The sequence below is a fragment of the Punica granatum genome, chromosome 1 (genome assembly GCF_007655135.1).
Source record: "Punica granatum isolate Tunisia-2019 chromosome 1, ASM765513v2, whole genome shotgun sequence".
Classification (NCBI taxonomy): domain Eukaryota; kingdom Viridiplantae; phylum Streptophyta; class Magnoliopsida; order Myrtales; family Lythraceae; genus Punica; species Punica granatum.
In genome coordinates this window covers 29,253,380-29,273,653 of record NC_045127.1, presented here as the reverse complement: position 1 = coordinate 29,273,653, position 20,274 = coordinate 29,253,380, and the positions used below count along the sequence as shown (strand labels likewise).

The following is a 20,274-nucleotide window of genomic DNA, read 5'->3' as shown; positions in this document are numbered from 1 at the left end:
GAAACAGATGAGGGAATGGGGAAATGAGTGAGGAATTATTGTCAGCCATAGAGAATGTGAGAAAGAAAAGCTATGGGAAGAATTACAGATTAGGATCAGGAAGGATTATAGAGCAGCACGGGTGTTATCCCGATTTGAGGCTCTGATACCATAAAGACTGAGAAGAATTGGCTGAATCCTCACTTCCTAGTGAGGTGAAATTGATTGAAATAAATAGTCGTATACAAGGGTCTAATTATGGAAGCTAGTTCTAGATATGAAAACAATATATATACACGACTAAAATACATAAGTTATAAATAGCAAGCATTGATGGTGATGATTCATGCTAATCTTCTCTATTAAAGATGAACCACGTCATCAAAAAAATAAAGAAAATGATGCATATATTCACGAACTTTGCTCATAGTTTTAGACTTAACATAAACTTTCTTCTTTTACAAATAAAACCACAAACTATCTTTTTTTTTATTGGATCTAAATCGAAATTGAAGATCGATATGGCGCACATACCTGCGGCTAATATCACCAGGATGAGGTCGCTATTGCTCCTCTTGAGATCGCAAGCAAACTCATCTCCAAGGATGGTGGCTACATGCAAGGACCCATCTCCAAGATCGGGCATGAAAGTAAATTTCAGTTATGAAATTGAAATTATTGCTTTTAATGCAGTAACATAACATAACATATATGTAAAGTTGAATGTAAGTTCATTAAATATTAGCGTAATTATAAAAAAGTGAACAATTAATTCACATTAATATTTGTCAAATAAATAAATAAATAAATAAATAATTCTATATCAATTTATATACATAAATTTGACTATGACGTGATAGCTAGATAGGACCAAATTGGTAAATTTGCACAAGTAAATAGGAGTGAAATGTTAATTATATAAACGATCAATTCATATAAACGGAATTTTAATTATTATTAAAATAATAAATTAGTTAATATCTATAATTAAAGAAATTTCATTTATATTTCGCATGTACCTCACTTAAAGAGGCAAATTTATTCGACTAATTAGCCTAATTTATTTAGCAATTTGTAACTTAAGAATCATATTAATAACCAACTTTATGTAGCCATTTATTACTACTGCTACTATTATTGTTAATACTACATTAATATACACTTTATTGGGTATTTTTCCCTTAGTTTTGGTAACTTCCACCACCAATTAATCTTATACAATTTTTGAAGTTCTGAGTGGATATAAACCATTACATATTAAGTTAGAAGTGGTGAATACTTAACCAAAAGAAAAAGAAATATACTATTGTATCGATTCATATCAATTGTCTTCCGGCATTCGATACACAGAGCAAATCATTTTCTTGCTCAAAACGTGCACATCTTTGTTGTACGTTTGAGGAAGGCTCAAATATTCCTGCGTTCAAAACAAGAACATAGTTAATGTAAGGTAAGCTTGATTTTCACTAACGAGGGGTTGGACCCGTTGGTAATCTGACAACAAGCAGTAGGCCAGGTTCAGGATTCGATTCTCTCGGGGTCGGCATCTGAGGTTTAATTGGCGGGCCTCAGGCCGTATAATACACCGCCCGATGGACTAGTCGGTTGCTACGGCACTGGACACTATTGACAGCAAAAAAAAAGGTAAGCTTGATTTTCAATACTTTCCTTGAATTGTTCAATTATTTTCTCACATTTGATGCAAAAGCAAATGAATTTCTATTTCCAAAATTGTACATATTTGTTAGATGCATGAGCGACCAAATTTTCCTGTATTTAAGTGAAAAAATTGTTCATATACTAACGGTAAACTGTAATTTGCTCACGTTAATCTATTTTGTATTACTTTTTTATTTTATCATATCATTTCTTTCTAAATACTTCACCGAGTCAACATCATGAAGATCAATTGTAAAGAGAAGTTTAGAGGCGTGGACAAGCAACAGCTACTTTAAAAAACAAGCTAGTTTTTTCCCATAAATTATTTTCCAATACCGATTATATAAAATGAGAATAGAGTTTTTATATTGAATTTTATTTTAGTACATAATACTTGAAATATAAACTGTTATATACTTTTTATTTCGTTTTATACATACCGCACAATCAATACTTATGTTATTGAATCTTTTGAGATAATTAGAGTTGATATAATATTTGATTTAACCATAGGTAACGATGATTAATTCTGCATACAAATTTCATCTTTAGCTTTGTCTAATATACTTATAAAGGTAGAGATAACGAATTGTATTTTATCATTTAAATGATTAAAGATTCAGCATTTGGCGAAATTTAAAACTTTTAGTATTTTTTTTCTTTGATAAGTCAAACAACTTAAACAGTAATCAAATTAGTAATTGTTTCTCGCTAATTACTCTTAGAATCTAGCAAGTTAATTCGAGATATGGAAATATCACATTAAAGAACATATATCAAGAAACGAATATAGAAAAATATAATATATAGAAAAACTTAATTTTGAGAAAAGATATTTGCAATTTTAGAAAAATTGAAGAGCTGATTTAAGAAATTTTCCTTTCAATTAATGACATTCTTGTTTGTTTAAATATATGATATTCAATTTATATGAATAAAATCTACATTTCTATATAAATTCTTTTCTACGGTGAAGAATATGTTATATATAAAGATTATTTAGAAAAAAAAGAAGAAGACAAAATCCCATGCAATGCATGGGCAAAAAATTATGAAGAAGACAAAATCCCATGTATCACATTGGTAAAAATTATTAACGTAATATAAGAGTGTTACTTGGTTTGGAGCATTCTTAAAAGTGTTACTTTCATGAATGTTTCGAAAAATAATAAGATTCTTGTTATTTTGCGAGTTTACTTGTTATTTAGCAAGAATTTTATTGTATTCAAATTAATAATTTTTTAAAAAATAATACAATATATTATTAAAAAATGATTTTGTCATTATTTAGTTAAAAGATTAAAAAATAATAAGTTTGTTGTTAAATGGTTTTATTACTTAATAAAGAATCCCACTGACAATACTGATGCACTAGGACGTGACGGCCTCTGTTTTTTTTTTTTTAAACACGTTCTTTAAGGAGGCCCCGTAATGAAAGTTTAATCCATAGTATAGTCATCATAAGAAATAAGAAATTTTAATTAAAAAAGATAATATTATTAAGGGATTAAAAAAGATAATAATATTAAGGGAATAATGAAAAGCGGGAAGGAATATCATTTGGTTCCAGAGAAGTCGCGCACAGCTTGGAATCGAATCAGCTTCCTTCCTCGCTTCCTTCTGCTTCACTGAACTGAACTGAAGACACTTGTCTGTTCTTCCTCGCTTCCTTCTTCCACCATTTATGCCGCTGAGTCTGCTTGCTGCTCTGCTCTTCTTTGCTCCTTTCATCACACATACACTGCTGCAGGTGCGGGCTTGAGAATGGCGGGGAACGACTGGGTGAACAGCTACTTAGAGGCCATTCTGGACGTGGATCGAAGCCTCGGTGATGGCAAATCATCCCTTCTCCTGCGGGAGAGAGGCCGCTTCAGTCCCACTCGCTACTTCGTCGAGGAGGTCATCACCGGCTTCGATGAGACTGACCTCCACCGCTCCTGGATCCGCGTCAGCTCTTACCTCTTATCACTTTCAATATTCATTTTGCATGAACTGAATTCCTTCTTCTCTGTTTTGTGTCTTGGAGCTCGGAATGGGGATTTCCGATCATCTAACTCATTCACCGAGCACCTAAGCTGGTTGATAGTTATGTGGGTTGTGTATTTCCATTCGAACCCATGAAACTGATGAATGTTTGACTCTGAGCTTGCCTGATTCTCAGATTCCATCTGAAACTCTTGAGAACTTCTGATGATCATTGGAAAATCACCTTTAAGCTGATTGTATTGTATATATACGTAATACGAAAAAATAAAAAAAATTAATGATCTCTATTGACATAGTCAATTGGGGATCGGTCACACAAAACCCAGATAGATGCCCTTACCGAAATTGTTCTCTAGTTTTTCATTTGCTAACGTTTAAATAATCACCTTTCGTTTCCCCCTTAATAGCATTTATGTTATCTTATATTTCAGGCTGCGGCTACGAGGAGCCCACAGGAGAGGAATACAAGATTGGAGAACTTGTGCTGGCGAATTTGGAACTTGGCCCGCAAGAAAAAACAGGTCTCTGATTTCTCTTTGTTCTGAACTTATACTCGACCTTTTAAGATTTGCAAAGCTGTTTGGATATATATAACTACTTCTCGATAAGTGTTTTTTTTTCCAATGAATTGAAAGCATTGTCCGGAAGGGGTCATCTTCCACGGGCTGGACAGCTAAAACTCTTGTTTGAACTGATTACGAACTATAATACCTTCTTTCTTTCGATCCACTCGTAGCCCCATTTCTAACAGCTTTCTTGTGAGGCAGCTTGAGGGAGAGGAATCTCGTCGCAGTGCACAACGCCAACGTGAACATGAAAAAGGCCGTAGAGAGGCGACTGCTGACATGTCTGAGGACACATCGGAAGGAGAGAAGGGAGATATGTTTCTTGATGTTTCAACTCATAGCAGTAGTACAGATGCAAGGATGCATAGGAACAGTTCCATGGGCATTGTGGAAGACTGGTCCAGTCAATACAAGGAACACAAGCTTTACATTGTCCTAATTAGGCATAAATATTATACATATTCGAATTTGTGCAGGAATATTCACCTTATTGGTTGTGAGATTAATACGAAGGAAAGTAAATGCAAAGAGGGGCAAAGTTGATTTGCAGTGAGGAGTCGTGCAGGTCGATGAAATTTAAATCAGAGACTTGAGTGCCTTATAGCCAAAACAGTCCACGAGTTGAGATATTCTGAACACAATTATTTGTTGGCAAAGCAGTAGAAGAAGTGTGCACCAAAGCTTAATTTTTACCACTGGAACTTCTATTTTACCTTTTCAAACCGATGCAGTTTTGATTTGTTTGCAACAAGTGTGGCACATAGTTGTCTTAGATATGCCAATCAAAAGGGAGTTGGTGTGTTTAATATCATGATTACATTTAGTTCTTATAACATGCCAATCCTCATGCAGTCTTCACGGCTTGATACGTGGAGAGAACATGGAGCTTGGTCGTGATTCTGATACGGGCGGTCAGGTCATCTTTCTTCTATTTATCATTTTAAATTCCTGTTTCTGAACACCATTATCTGATCTACTGTTATAAACAGGTGAAGTATGTAGTAGAACTAGCGAGAGCATTGGGTGCAATGCTAGGAGTTTATCGGGTCGACTTGCTGACAAGACAAGTATCAGCTCCTGATGTCGATTGGAGCTATGGTGAACCCACCGAGATGTTGAACACGGGAAAGAATGAGTGTTCGATGCAGGAACATGGGGAAAGCTGTGGCGCTTACATTATCCGTATACCATTTGGACCCAAAGACAAATATATCCCAAAGGAACTTCTCTGGCCTCACATTCCTGAATTCGTTGATGGGGCCCTCTGTCATATCATTCAGATGTCTAAAGTATTGGGCAAGCAAATCGGTGGAGGTCAACCAGTTTGGCCTATTGCTGTGCACGGGCACTATGCTGATGCAGGAGATGCTGCTGCTCTTATCTCAGGAGTTCTCAATGTACCTATGCTTTTTACTGGACACTCTCTGGGCCGGGACAAGCTCGAGCAATTGTTGAAGCAGGGGAGGATGTCCAGAGATGAAATTAACACAACATATAAGATAATGAGGCGTATTGAGGCGGAAGAGCTCTGTCTTGATGTTTCTGAGATTGTAATAACTAGCACGAAGCAGGAGATAGAAGAGCAGTGGCGCCTCTATAATGGGTTTGACCTGGTATTGGAGCGGAAACTACGAGCTAGAATTAGGAGAGGAGTTAGCTGTCACGGGAGATATATGCCACGCATGGTGGTAAGTACACAGTTTCTAACAATTCCTTTGAGAAGACGTACATGTGGATTGATACGAAGATATAGGAACCGTTTTGTACCATAGCGATTTCATTTCTTTCTGTTTTTCGGACCAAACGTGGTCTTGCTTCATTAATTACCTTAACTAGGTACTGTCGTTGAATCGATGACACTGTGCTCGTGCTATTGTATGCAATCAGGTGATTCCTCCTGGAATGGAATTTCATCACATTGCTGGCCATGACAGTGATGGAGAACTGGAAAGGAGCCAAGATAATCATCAAAATCCACCGATTTGGTCTGAGGTTATTCCTCGGTCTCTGCACCTTTTGGCAGCACAAAATCATTTGTCTGATTCCGTATTTGTTGCCAATTGAAGAAAAATGAAATATCAAGTGTTTAATGATGTTGCATATTTCAAATCGGCAGATAATGAGGTTCTTTTCCAATCCATGCAAGCCGATGATACTCGCCCTTGCTAGACCAGACCCAAAGAAGAATCTGACAATGCTAGTCAAAGCTTTTGGAGAGTGCCGGCCCCTACAGGAGCTTGCTAATCTTGTATGTCCTTGTGATGCTTATCCTATTTGACAGTGGCATTTGGTTTGCTTGAGGAGGCCGGCATTAACAATCACACCTCTTTTTCAATGCAGACGCTGATTATGGGGAACCGAGATGATATCGACGAAATGTCCGGCACAAGTGCAGCAGTCCTACTTTCAATCCTGAAGCTGATAGATAAATATGATCTCTATGGTCAAGTTGCATATCCGAAACACCACAAACAATCTGATGTTCCCGAGATCTACCGTTTGGCAGCGAAAACAAAGGTATTAATTGATTAATTAATTTCCATCATATCAGCTTTGCGCTTAAGGTATTGTACTCTGCGAAATTTTCATGTTCTATATACTACTTTGCTGCTGGGGAGCGGTATTCATCAATCTACTTTTCACCATTATGCGTACATCTAACTGAAATAACCTTTGATGATTTTTTTCTTTTAGGGAGTCTTCATCAATCCTGCTTTCATAGAGCCATTTGGCCTCACATTGATTGAGGTTACTAAACCTCCTTAATAAATACATTATGCCCAGTTGAGTCCTATATTCTAATGCCGTGCTCATTCTCGTTCTCTTCCTTTGAAGTTAATGCTTTTACTTTCCTATACAGGCAGCTGCTCATGGCTTACCAATAGTTGCTACGAAAAATGGAGGACCAGTCGATATTCACCGGGTACGTTAACTGATTGATTTTCTTAGATAACAGTGGCTTGACCGTTATGCTCCGAGCTCACAAGTAAGGAAGTGTCAAGTAAATATAGGAATACGTCACTGCACCTTCATTACAACCTTAGGCTTTTAGTTTATTGAGTTTTACCTGCTAGACTAACAATTGCGATGGACCTGTTTCAGGTTCTTGACAATGGGCTACTTGTTGATCCCCATGATCAGCAGTCCATTGCTAATGCGCTTCTAAAGCTGGTGTCAGATAAGCAGTTGTGGCTGAGATGTAGGCAGAACGGACTCAAAAATATTCACCGTTTCTCATGGCCCGAACATTGCAAGACGTATTTATCCCGAATAATTAGTTGCAAACCGAGACAGCCCCAATGGAAAAGGAGTGGTGATAAAGTAGAAAACTCGGAAGCTTTTTCACCAAGTGAATCATTGAGGGATATACAGGACTTGTCACTGTCCCCGAAGCTTTCACTGGATGGGGAGAAAATTGATGGGGGTGGACCGCTTGATACCTTGGGTCCTGAAGAAAAAGCTGCCACTGGTAAGAGTAATGTAGAGAATGCTGTGCTGACATTATCAAAGGGTATTCTTGGAGTCAGTGAGAAACATGTCCACAGTGTAAGCACCAGTGAATTCCCGAAATTTAAGAGGAAGAAAAGAGTATTCGTGGTTGCTGTCGATTGTTGTTCAGTTTCTGAAACTCTTGAAGTCATCAGGAATGTAATGAAGTCAGGTGGAAAGGATTCAAAGGACAGTGCAGTTGGGTTCATACTGTCAATGGCTTTGAAGATTTCCGAGATACAGTCTCTCTTAAGTTCTGGAGGAATGAGTATTTCGGATTTTGATGCTTTTATTTATAACAGCGGGGGTGCGCTCTGTTACCCATCAGAGGGTTCGGAGGATGGCCTTCCTGGGCTGCCGGTTGTTGTTGACATGGATTATCAGGGTCATATAGAATACCGCTGGGGTGGGGAAAGCCTACGTAAAACTTTGTTTCGTTGGGCAGCTTCAGTGAACGATAAGAGCGAAGGAAAGATTCTAGTTGCAGAAGATGACTCCACATCAGCTCCCCATTGCATTTCATTTACAGTCAATGATCCAGAGCATGTACATATTTCTCCATCCTGTTTCTTTAGCAGCTTAGAATTTGAGACGATGGAAGTTCTAATCTAAGGAATGCATTGACATATGTGGTTCGTTTCCTGCTCTGTTGCAGATCCCTTCAGTCAAGGAACTTAGGAAGTTGATGAGGACTCAAGCGCTGCGCTGCCATGTCATGTACTGTCAAAGCGGTAGCAGGTTAAACGTTATCCCAGTCTTGGCATCTCGATTTCAGGCCCTAAGGTATATTTATCTTGGTCCCTCTTTGTATTGTCTTTTGACTCTTTAATAATCTTATGGTGCATTGGGTCTAATGCTCCTCATTTGCTGCACATTCCAATCATCTGTTGGTTCTTTAAATCTTGATGTTTCGTGGTAATGATTTGACAGATTGTTGACTTTGTTTATACGTATCTCCATATCTGCCCCAATATAATTTAATGATGCAGAAGTAATAAAAAATCTGTATAAGACCGATATCAAGTTATACATGTGGCTTTTCGTATAGTATTGAGTCAAGTGGATTTAGGAGTATATGTGTATTACTTGTGATGCAAGCAATCCGGTACTGAAGCATTTCCCTGCAGGTATCTCCGTGTGCGCTGGGGAGTAGATTTGGCAAACTTCGTGGTCTTTGTTGGGGAGAACGGAGACACGGACTACGAGGGATTGATTGGTGGGGCCCACAAAACCGTGATACTGAAAGGAGTGGGGAGCAGGTCCACGAAGTTCCAGTCAGGGAGGAGCTATCCGCTCGAACACGTCGTGCCATTTGACAGCCCAAACGTTGCTCAGTCCAAGGGATCTGATGTTGAAAGCATTGTTGAAGCATTAGCAACAGTCGGGCTCGATAAGAGCTAAATAACATTAGAATCATCCATTTTCTGGTCTTTTTTTGGTTTTTGATAGAAGCAGCAGCTAAGCAATAATCTTACTGGAGGAAGAGGTACCCGTTTCATATATCATGTCATTTTTGGTATTCCCTTCTGTTGAATGAAAAGACAAATACGTATTTGCAAATTTATGCCTCACAAAGACAATCTGACTCTTCAAAAGTCCAGGCTGTCATATTTGGCCTTTCAGGAGGATGTCAACGTAGGATCTGAATTTATGGCTAGAGGCGGATAGAATGTTTTCCTCAAGGTGATATGCGCCCCCATCGTGAAATTTTGTAACATCTAAGATATAACTCATTGCCGGAGATCTACACAGGGGTCCTCTCCTTCGGGTACGTCCCGACTACTTTTCTGCTCAGGAGTCATTCCCTTCCGGTACGTCCAGACTACTTTTCTGCACAACGGGTCATCCCCTTCGGGAATGTCCCGACTACTTTTCTGCACAGGGGTCCGTCCCATTCGGGTACGTCCCGACTACATTTTTGCACAGGGGTCATCCCCTTCTAGTACGTCCTGACTATTTTTCTGGACGAGGGTCCGACCATTCGGGTACGTCCCGACTACTTTTCTGCTCCAGGGTCTTCTCCTTCGGGTACGTCCCGACTACTTTTCTACTCTGGGGACATCACCTTCGGGTACATCCCGACTACTTCTCTGCACAAGGGTCATCCCCTTGGGGTACGTCCAGACTACTTTTCTGCACAGGGGTCTGTCCCCTTCGAGTACGTCCCGACAATTTTTCTGGTCAGGGGTCATCCCCTTCGAGTACGTCCCGACTACTTTTCTCCTCAGGGGTCCGTCCCCTTCGGGTACGTCTTGACTACTTTTCCGCACAGGGGTCATCCCCTTCGGGTACGTCTCGACTACTTTTCTGCTCAGGGGTCATCCCCTTCCGGTGCGTCCCGACTACTTTTCTGCACAGAGGTCATCCCCTTCGGGTACGTCCCGACTACTTTTCTGCTCAAGGGTCATCCCCTTCCGGTCCGTCCCGACTACTTTTCTGCACAACGGGTCATCCCCTTAGGGAACGTCCCCACTACTTTTCTGCTCAGGGGTCCGTCCCCTTCGGGTACGTCCCGACTAATTTTCTGCACAGGGGTCATCCCCTTCGGGTACGTCCCGACTATTTTTCTGGTCAAGGGTCCGACCCTTCGGATACGTCCCGACCACTTTTCTGCTCATAGGTCTTCTCATTCGGGAACGTTCCGACTACTTTTCTGCTCTGGGGTCATCCCCTTCGGGTACGTCCCGACTACTTTTCTGCACATGGGTCATCCCCTTGGGGCACGTCCCGACTACTTTTCTGCACAGGGGTCTGACCCCTTCAAGTACGTCCCGACAACTTTTCTGCTCAGGGGTCATCCCCATCGAGTACGTCCCGACTACTTTTGTCCTCAGGGGTCCGTCCCCTTCGGGTACGTCCCGACTACTTTTCTGCACAGGGGTCATCCACATCGGGTACGTCTTGACTACTTTTCTGCTCAGGGATCATCCCCTTCCGGTGCTTCTCGACTACTTTTATGCACAGGGGTCATCTCCTTCGGGTACGTCCCGACTACTTTTCTGCTCAGTCGTCATCCCTTTCGGGAACGTCCGGACTACTTTTCTGCTCAGGGGTCCGTTCCCTTCGGGTACGTCCCGACTACTTTTCTGCTCAGCGGTCTTCTCCTTAGGTTACGTCCCGACTACTTTTCTGCTCAGGGGTCATCCCTTTCGGGAATGTCCCGACTACTTTTCTGCACAAGGGTCATTCCCTTGGGGCACGTTCGGACTACTTTTCTGCACAGGGGTCTGTCCCCTTCGAGTACGTCCCAACAACTTTTCTGCTCAAGGGTCATCCCCCTCGAGTATGTCCCGACTACTTTTCTCCTCAGGGGTCCGTCCCCTTCGGGAACGTCCCCACTACTTTTCTGCACAAGGGTCATCTCCTTCGGGTACTTCCCGACTACTTTCCTACATAAGGATCATCCCCTTCGGGTACGTCTCGACTACTTTTTTGCTCAGGGGTCCGTCCCATTCGGGTACGTCCCGACTACTTTTATGCACAGGGGTCATCCCCTACGGGTACGTCCCGACAATTTTTCTGTTCAGGGGTCCGTCCCCTTTGAGGACGCCCCGACTACTTTTCTGCTCGGGGTCTTCTTCTTTGGGTACGTCCCGACTACTTTTCTGCTCAGGGGTCCGTCCCCTTTGGGGACTTCCCGACTACTTTTCTGCACAGGGGTCATCCCCATCGTGTACGTTCCGACTATTTTTCTATTCAGAGGTCCGTCCTCTTCGGGTACGTCCCGACTACTTTTCTGCTCAGGGGTCTTCTCCCTCGGGTACGACCCGACAACTTTTCTGCTCAGGGGTCATCCCCTTCGAGTACGTCCCAACTACTTTTCTGCTCAGGGGTCATCCCCTTTAGGAAAATCCCGACTACTTTTCTGCTAAGGGGTCCGCCCCATTCCGGTACGTCCCGACTACTTTTCTGCACAGGGTCATCCCCATCTAGTACGTCCCGATAACTTTTCTGCTCGAGGGTCATCCCCTTCGAGTACGTCCCGACTACTTTTCTGCAGAGGGGTCATCCCCTTCGGGTACGTCCCGATTACTTTTCTCCTCAGGGGTCATCACCTTCGGGTACGTCCCGACTACATTTGGGCACAGGGGTCATATCCTTCGGGTACGTCCCGACTACTTTTCCGCACAGTGGTCATCCCCTTCGGGTACGTCCCGACTACTTTTCTGTTCAGGGGTCCGTCCCATTCGGGTACGTCCCGACTATTTTTTTGCTCTGGGGTCTTCTCCTTCGGGGACGTCCCGACCACTTTTCTGCTCAGGGGTCATCCTTTTCGGGAACGTCCCGACGACTTTCCTACTCAGGGGTTTGTTCCATTCGGGTCCGTCCCGACTTTAAATTTCCTTTCACAATGCAACATGCCGGGCAAAACGCCCCGCACCTTGCAAACCAGCCGGGCAAAACGCCCAGCACCCCGCAAGTCCATTAGATAGGCGCCTTTGAACAATGTTGTTCATTTGGTATGCGCCCCGTGCATATCGCAAACCCTTCGGGTACGTCCCGACTAATTTTCTGCTCAGGGTTCCGTACCCTTCGGGTACGTCCCGACTACTTTTCTGCACGGGGATCACCCCTTCGGGTATGTCCCGACTACTTTTCTTCTAAGGGGTCCGTCCCCTTCCGGTATGTCCCGATTACTTTTCTGCACAGGGGTCGTCACCTTCGGGTACGTCCGGACTACTTTTCCGCACGAGGGTCGTCCCCTTCGGGTGCGTCTCGACAACTTTTCTACACTGGAGTCGTCCCCTTCGGGTACGTCCCGACTACTTTTCTGCTCAGGGGTCTACTCCTTCGGATAAGTCCCGACTACTTTTTTGCTCAGTGGTCCACCCCTTGGGGCACGTCCCGACTACTTTTCTGCACAGGGGTCTGTCCCCTTCGAGTATATCCCGACAACTTTTCTGCTCGAGGGTCATCCCCTTCGAGTACGTCCCAACTACTTTTCTCCTTAGGGGTTCGTCCCCTTCGGGTACGTCCCGACTACTTTTCTGCACAGGGGTCATCCCCTTCGTGTACGTCCCGACTACTTTTCTACTCAAGGCTCATCCCCTTCGATTACGTCCCGACTACTTTTCTCCTCAGGGGTCCGTCCCCTTCGGGTACGTCCCGATTACTTTTCTGCACAGGGGTCATCCCCTTTAGGTACGTACCGCCTACTTTTCTGCTTAGGGATCATCCCCTTCGGGTACGTCCGGACTACTTTTATGCTCAGAGGTCCGTCCCATTCGAGTACATCCCGACTACTTTTATGCACAGGGGTCATCCCATTCGGGTATGTCCCGACTATTTTTCTGTTCGGGGGTCCGTCCATTTTGGGGACGTCCCGACTACTTTTCTTCTCAGGGGTCTTCTCCTTCAGGTACGTCCCAATTTCTTTTCTGCTCAGGAGTCTTCTTTTTCGAGTACATCCCGACTACTTTTCTGCTCAGGGGTCCGTCCCCTTCGGGTACGTCCCGACAACTTTTCTACACAGGGGTCATCCCCATCGGGTACGTCCCGACTATTTTTCTGTTTAGGGGTCCGTCAACTTCAAGTACGTTCCGACTACTTTTCTGCACAGGGGTCATCCCTATCGGGTATGTCCCGACTATTTTTCTGTTCAGGGGTCATCTCCTTCGCTTACGTCCCGACTACTTTTCTGCTCAGTGATCATCCCCTTCGCGAACGTCCCGACTACTTTTCAGCTCAGGGGTCTGTCCCCTTCCGGTACGTCCCGACTACTATTATGCATAGGGGTCATCCCCTTGTAGTACGTCCCAACAACTTTTCTACTTGAGGGTCATCCACTTCGAGTACGTTCCGACTACTTTTCTACAGTGGGGTCATCCCCTTCGGGTACTTCCCGATTACTTTTCTCCTCAGGGGTCATCACCTTCGGGTACGTCCCGACTACATTTTGGCACATGAGTCATCCCCTTCCGGTACATCCCGACTACTTTTCCGCACAAAGGTCATCCTCTTCGGGTACGCCCTGACTACTTTTCTGTTCAGGGGTCCGTCCCCTTCGGGTACGTCCCGACTATTTTTCTGCTCTAGGGTCTTCTCCTTCGGGTACGTCCCGACTACTTTTATGCACAAGGGTCCGTCCCCTTCGGGAACGTCCCGACTACTTTTATGCTCAGGGGTCATCCTCTTCGGGTACGTCCCGACCACTTTCCTGCTCAGGGGTTTGTCCCCTTCGGGTCCGTACCGACTTTAAATTTCTTTGTACCTTGCAACCCGCCGGGCAAAACGCCCTACACCATGCAAACCCGCCGGTCAAAATGCCCAGCACCCCGCAAGTCCATTAGATAGGCGCCTTTGAACAATGTTGTTCATTTGGTATGCGCACCGTGCATATTGCAAATTCTTCGGGTCCATCCCGACTTTAAATTTCCTTGCACCATGCAACCCGCCGGGAAAAAACTCCCCGCACCTTGCAAACCAGCCGGGCAAAACGCCCAGCACCCCGCAAGTCCATTAGATAGGCGCCTTTGAACAATGTTGTTCATTTGGTATGCGCCCCGTGCATATTACAAACCCTTCGGGTACGTCCCGACTAATTTTCTGCTCGGGGTTCCGTCCCCTTCGGGTACGTCCCGACTACTTTTCTGCACAGGGGTCACCCCTTCGGGTATGTCCCGGTAACTTTTCTTCTAAGGGGTCCGTCCCCATCCGGTACGTCCCGAGTACTTTTCTGCACAGGGGTCGTCCCCTTCGGATACGTTTAGACCACTTTTCGGCACAAGGGTCGTCCTCTTCGGGTACGTCCCGACTACTTTTCTGCACTAGGGTCGTCCCCTTCGGGTACGTCCCGACTACTTTTCTGCTCAGGGGTCTTCTCCTTCGGTTACGCATCGACTACTTTTCTGCTCAGGGGTCCTCCCCTTGGGGCACGTTCCGACTACTTTTCTGCACAGGGGTCTGTCCCATTCGAGTACATCCCAACAACTTTTCTGTTCAAGAGTCATCCCCTTCGAGTACGTCCCGACTACTTTTTTCCATAGGGGTTCGTCCCCTTCGGGTACGTCCCGACTACTTTTCTGCACAGGGGTCATCCCGTTCGAGTACGTCCTGACTACTTTTCTGCTCAAGGCTCATCCCCTTCGAATACGTCACGACTACTTTTCTCTTCAGGGGTCCGTCCCTTCGGGTACGTCCCGACTACTTTTCTGCACAGGGATCATCCAATTCGGGTATTTCCCGACTATTTTTTTGTTCGGGGGTCCGTCCCCTTTTTGGACGTCCCGACTACTTTTCTGCTCAGGGGTCTTCTCCTTCGGGGACGTCCCAACTTCTTTTCTGCTCAGGGGTCTTCTCCTTCAGGTACGTCCCGACTACTTTTCATCTCAGGGGTCCGTCCCCTTCGGTTATGCCCGACTACTTCTCTGTACAGGGATCATCCCCTTCGGGTACGTCCCGACTACTTTTCTGCTCAAGGGTCCGTCCCATTCGTGTACGTCCCGACTACTTTTACGCACAGGGGTTATCCCCTTCATGTACGTCCCGGCTATTTTTCTGTTCAGGGGTCCGTCCCCTTTAAGGAGGTCCCGACTACATTTTTACACAGGAGTCATCCCCATCGGGTACGTCACGACTATTTTTCTGTTCAGGGGTCCGTCAACTTCGGGTACGTCCCGACTACTTTTCTGCACAGGGGTCATCCCCATCGGGTATGTCTCGACTATTTTTCTGTTCTGGGGTCATTCCCTTCGCTTACGTCCAGACTACTTTTCTACTCAGTGGTCATCCCCTTCGCGAACGTCCCGACTACTTTTCTGCTTAGGGGTCCGTCCCCTTCCGGTACGTCCCAACTACTTTTCTGCATAGGGGTCATCCCCTTCTAGTACGTCCTAACAACTTTTCTGCTCGATGGTCATCCCCTTCAAGTACGTCCCGACTAATTTTCTACAGTGGGGTCATCCCCTTCGGGTACGTCCCGATTACTTTTCTCCTCAGGGGTCATTACCTTCGGGTACGTCCCGACTACATTTTGGCACATGGGTCAGCCCCTTCAGGTATATCCCGACTACTTTTCCGCACAGAGGTCATCCCCTTCGGGTACGTCCCGACTACTTTTCTGTTCAGGGGTCCGTCCCCTTCGGGTACGTCCCGACTATTTTTCTGCTCTGGGGTCTTCTTTTTCGGGTACGTCCCGACTACTTTTCTGCACAAGGGTCCGTCCCCTTCGAGAACTTCCCGACCACTTTTCTGCTCAGGAGTCATCTCCTTTGGGTACGTCCTGACCACTTTCCTGCTCAGGGGTTTGTCCCCTTCGGGTCCGTCCCGACTTTAAATTTCCTTGCACCATGCAACCCATCGGGCAAAACGCCCAGCACCCCGCAAGTCCATTGGATAGGAGCCTTTGAACAATGTTGTTCATTTGGTATGCGCCCCGTGCATATTGCAAACCTTCGGGTACGCCCCGACTAATTTTCTACTCAGGGTTCCGTCCCCTTGGGGTACGTCCCGACTACTTTTCTATACAGGGGTCACCCCTTCGGGTACGTCCCGACTACTTTTCTGCTAAGGGGTCCGTCCCCTTCAGGTACGTCCCGTTTACTTTTCTGCACAGGGGTCGTCCCCTTCGGGTAAGTCCCGACTACTTTTCTGCACAGGGGTCTTCCCCTTCGGGTACGTCCCGACTACTTTTCTACTCAGGGGTCGTCCCCTTCCGGTACGTCCCGACTACTTTTCTGCACAACGGGTCATCCCCTTCGGGAACGTCCCGACTACTTTTCTGCTCAGGGGTCCGTCCCCTTCGGGTACGCCCCGACTACTTTTCTGCACAGGGGTCATCCCCTTGGGGTACGTCCCGACTACTTTTCTGCACAGGGGTCTATCCCCTTCGAGTACGTTCCGCCAACTTTTTTGCTCAAGAATACGCTACTAAGTGGCGTGCCCAAGCGGCGAAACACATCCCTCCGATCAGCGAAGCACAACAGGTTTAGTTGTTTCACTCCACGCTGAGAGGGATATATTATTCGCACTTGTTGGCTCACACTTCTTCATTCTCCGACCTCATCGAGGCCGGGAAAAAGCTTGATTTGGGGATCAAGCTCGGAAGGATGGAGGGCCCCGCCAGTAAAGGGGAGGAGTCATCAAAGAAGGTCCCTGCGACGTCCCCGTCTTCCGGAGGGAGGAGAGGAAAGGAAGTCTCAGTTAACGCCGTCAATACGGCACATCAGACGCCCCAGCAATACCCGGTGAATCTCACAACCGTACCGACTGCCGCACCTACCTACTTCCCTCCGCCTCCACATCACTAACCTCAGTCGATTTACTACTCTGCTCCACCGGTCCCGCCAACAATGACCCCGCAATCGTACGACCACTATGCTCCCGCATCAGCTCAGCCCCCTCAACCTAGGCCCCCAGTGTCGAGAGCTCCTCCACCGACACAACTGAACCCCACTTCGCAGGGTCCACAAGCCGGCACCTCGCAACACCGACCCCGCAAGCAATACACACTTCTGCCTGCCCCTCTTTCTCATATATATCGACAACTCCTTGCGGGCGATCAGATTCGACCGATATCCCCAAGCCCGAATTTTGACCCGTCCATTCAAGACCAGTCTAAACGCTGCGAATATCATCAGGGCCCGCCAGGGCACACTCTCGATAATTGTTGGAGGTTGCGAGACGAGATCCAAAGGAGGATCGACAGCAACAGGCTCACCTTCAACGCCGTCAGGCCCCCGAATGTGCAGGACAACCCCTTCCCGGACCATAGGCCGAGTTCGGGACCTTCCATCAACATGATCTCCATATGCGCCTCAGGGAGGGACGAAGACATGTGAGACAACCCCTTTCCCTTCGTGATCAACTATACTCCCGAGGAACCCACGGTCGGATTCGCGGGGCACATGGCTTCGTCGGCTCCATTCGTTGTCGATATCCCTGCACGAGAACCGTATACAGACAGCAAGGTCCCCTGGACCTATGAAGGAAGTATCGGGAGTGTTGAGCAGCAGTTTAGTGTCATGGGGGTGACACGTTCGGGGCGGGTGTACAAGAACCCGGCGATCAGAGACAAAGGGAAGGCGCCTGCAACTGAAGTTGGGGCAGTGCCCGAAAGCTCGCCTTTTCCATACAAGAAGGTAATCGAAGAGGAAGCCGAAGCGTTTATGAAGGTCATAAAGGCGAGCGAATACAAAGTAGTCGAGCAAATGGCCAAGTCCCCAGCTCACATCTCATTGCTCGCCCTCCTCCTCGGTTCGGAACCTCACCGAGAGGCCCTTCTCCGAGTACTGACCGCGGCACAGGTCCCGAAAGAAACGCCTCCCGACAGGATAGAGGAGACCGTCGGTTCCATCTTCTCTAACACCATCTCGTTCTCGGACGACGAGCTCCCGTCCGAAGGCTGGTCACATTCACGGGCCTTGCACATTGTTTGCAAGTGCAACAACTACATCATTGGCCGGGTCATGATTGACAATGGGTCGGCGCTCAACGTTTGCCCGGTGACCACCTTGAAGCAGATGAATGTGGACCTCAACCGAGTCCGCCCGAGCAAAACAACGGTCCGAGCCTTCGACGGCTCGTGCAGGGAGGTGAACGGGGAGATCGACCTCCTCATAGATGTTGGCCCATGCTCATTCAGCATCACGTTCCAGGTGCTCGACATCCCGAACGCGTTCAACCTGCTGCTCGGGAGGCCTTGGATCCACTCGGCTGGCGCCGTCTCCTCTTCTTTGCACCAAAGGCTGAAATTCATCGTCAAGGAGAAGCTCATCACGGTGAAAGGAGAGGAGGATTACGCCATCTACAAAGATACGGCGGTGCCCTACATCAGTGTCGGCGATGATGAAAACCTCCCATTCCATTCGTTCGAAACCATCTCCATCATCCGGGACTACGGAGAGATTCGACCATCCCGCACCGACCGCATGATAGGGAGGGTGCTTTTGCGCAATAACTACGTCCCCGGCACCGGCCTCGGGGCGTGCGGACAAGGGATCAGCCGCCCTATTGAAGTCGAAGAGTACAAGCACAGGAGGGGACTCGGCTTTCGCCTCTCCTGTTATGAAATCATCGAGGCCCGCAGGGGCCACTACCTTCACCGCCTCGCCGCGCACTACGGGAGGCTCAACAGGGGCATTCATGTCCCCCCGTTATCTCGTTTCTTCCCTGGGCCTTCGCACATCATTGGGGCCACCCTTGACGGCCCTTCCTCAGACTCCGACGACACTCTTACCGCCCCGTCAGCCATGTACGCCGTCACCGAGGAGATTCCTTCAGGGGTTCACATCCGCTTGGCGCAGGAAAATGAGGAGCTTGATAATTGGACCTCAGTCCCGCGCTACTCGGCTGTGATTGCCGATGTGTAAGGCCTATCTATGTATAAGATGTTCCCCGCGTGTAGGCATAGCTATGCGCCACACGACGGGAGAGGGGTTTCTATTATGGCTTCATATTCACGTTATCAATGAAATCTCTCACGCATTTTTTTGAATTCCCATGCGTTTCGTCTCTTCCTTCTATTCTCTATTTCGTAGCGTTATAAATTTTTCTAAGACAATTCTCTCGAATTTCCAGGCTCCACTCGAATCCAAATCCTCGACACTTCGATTCGAACCTATTCCAAGAGCACCTCGGTGAGCCTCAACCCGTATACTTTGGGGAAGGGCTTCTCGAGGACAGTCAAGTGCCCGAGATAGAAGAGAGTTTGCGTCGCCTCGAGGATCATCAAATCACCTCGGTCGAGCCGATAGAGGAGATCAACGTGGGCACCGAAGAAGAGCCCCGCTCCTTGAAGATTGGGATAGCCCTCGACCCCAAGCAGCGAACCCGAATGATCGACTTCCTGAAGGAATATCAAGAGGTCTTCGTTTGGTCTTATACCGACATGCCCGGTTTAGACCCCTCAATAGTCGAGCACTTCCTTCCACTCGACACCGAGAAATTCCCGCCCAAGCGCCAACAGTTACGACGACAACGGGCTAGCCTTCTCCTCCGCATCAAGGAAGAAGTCGTCAAGCAGATCAATGCGGGATTCCTCGAAGTCTGCAACTACTCTGAGTGGGTGGTGAACATTGTGCCGGTGGAAAAGAAGGATGGAAGGGTTCGAGTCTGCGTCGACTACCGAGACCTCAACAAAGCCAGCCCTAAGGACAATTTCCCCCTGCCGCACATCGACGTCCTAGTTGACAATACGGCACGCCACGCCCAATTCTCTTTCATGGACGGCTTCTCCGGATACAATCAAATCCGGATGGCCGAAAAGGACAAACTCAAGACGACGTTCACCACGATGTGGGGAACCTTTTGCTACCGCGTCATGCCTTTCGGCCTCAAGAACGCAGGGGCAACTTATCAGAGGGCTATGGTCACACTGTTCCATGACATGATGCACAAAGAAGTCGAGGTATATGTCGGTGACATGATTGCCAAGTCCAAAGAGGGAGAAGACCACCTTATCAACCTGAAGCGCCTTTTCGACCGCTTGAGAGAATACAAGCTCCGGCTTAATCAGGCAAAATGCACATTTGGTGCCTGATCAGGAAAGCTGCTAGGGTTCGTGGTCAGTGAGCGCAGCATCGAAGTAGATCCGGACAAAGTCAAGGCGATCAAAGAGCTTCCCCCACCATCAACGGTTCGGGAGGTACGCGGCTTC

General features: G+C 46.7%; 1 protein-coding gene across 3 annotated transcripts; it reads left to right on the top strand.

The window, feature by feature from the left end:
* Positions 1-3,178: 3,178 nt before the first annotated feature.
* Positions 3,179-9,259, top strand: LOC116192392 (probable sucrose-phosphate synthase 1). Of its 3 annotated transcripts, XM_031520932.1 has the most exons (14): positions 3,179-3,288; positions 3,389-3,585; positions 4,056-4,145; positions 4,392-4,633; positions 5,043-5,106; positions 5,180-5,878; positions 6,078-6,182; positions 6,307-6,438; positions 6,531-6,707; positions 6,885-6,938; positions 7,051-7,113; positions 7,293-8,225; positions 8,335-8,462; positions 8,807-9,259. In XM_031520932.1, the coding sequence occupies exons 2-14, from the start codon at positions 3,403-3,405 to the stop codon at positions 9,078-9,080; spliced, it is 3,144 nt and encodes a 1,047-aa protein (XP_031376792.1). In that variant the 5' UTR covers positions 3,179-3,288; positions 3,389-3,402; the 3' UTR covers positions 9,081-9,259. The 3 variants fall into 3 exon arrangements, with proteins under 3 accessions (XP_031376792.1, XP_031376791.1, XP_031376793.1); XM_031520931.1 differs by lacking the exon at positions 3,179-3,288 and having other exon boundaries at positions 3,310-3,585; XM_031520933.1 differs by lacking the exons at positions 3,179-3,288; positions 6,885-6,938 and having other exon boundaries at positions 3,310-3,585.
* Positions 9,260-20,274: the final 11,015 nt, after the last annotated feature.

Bases quoted from the DNA above. Each gene is read 5' to 3' on its own strand.
- LOC116192392 (XM_031520932.1), top strand. From the start codon at position 3,403: ATGGCGGGGAACGACTGGGTGAACAGCTACTTAGAGGCCATTCTGGAC. The intron at 3,586-4,055 runs GTCAGCTCTTAC...CTTATATTTCAG, and splicing joins TCCACCGCTCCTGGATCCGC to GCTGCGGCTACGAGGAGCCC. The intron at 6,939-7,050 runs GTTACTAAACCT...TTTCCTATACAG, and splicing joins TTGGCCTCACATTGATTGAG to GCAGCTGCTCATGGCTTACC.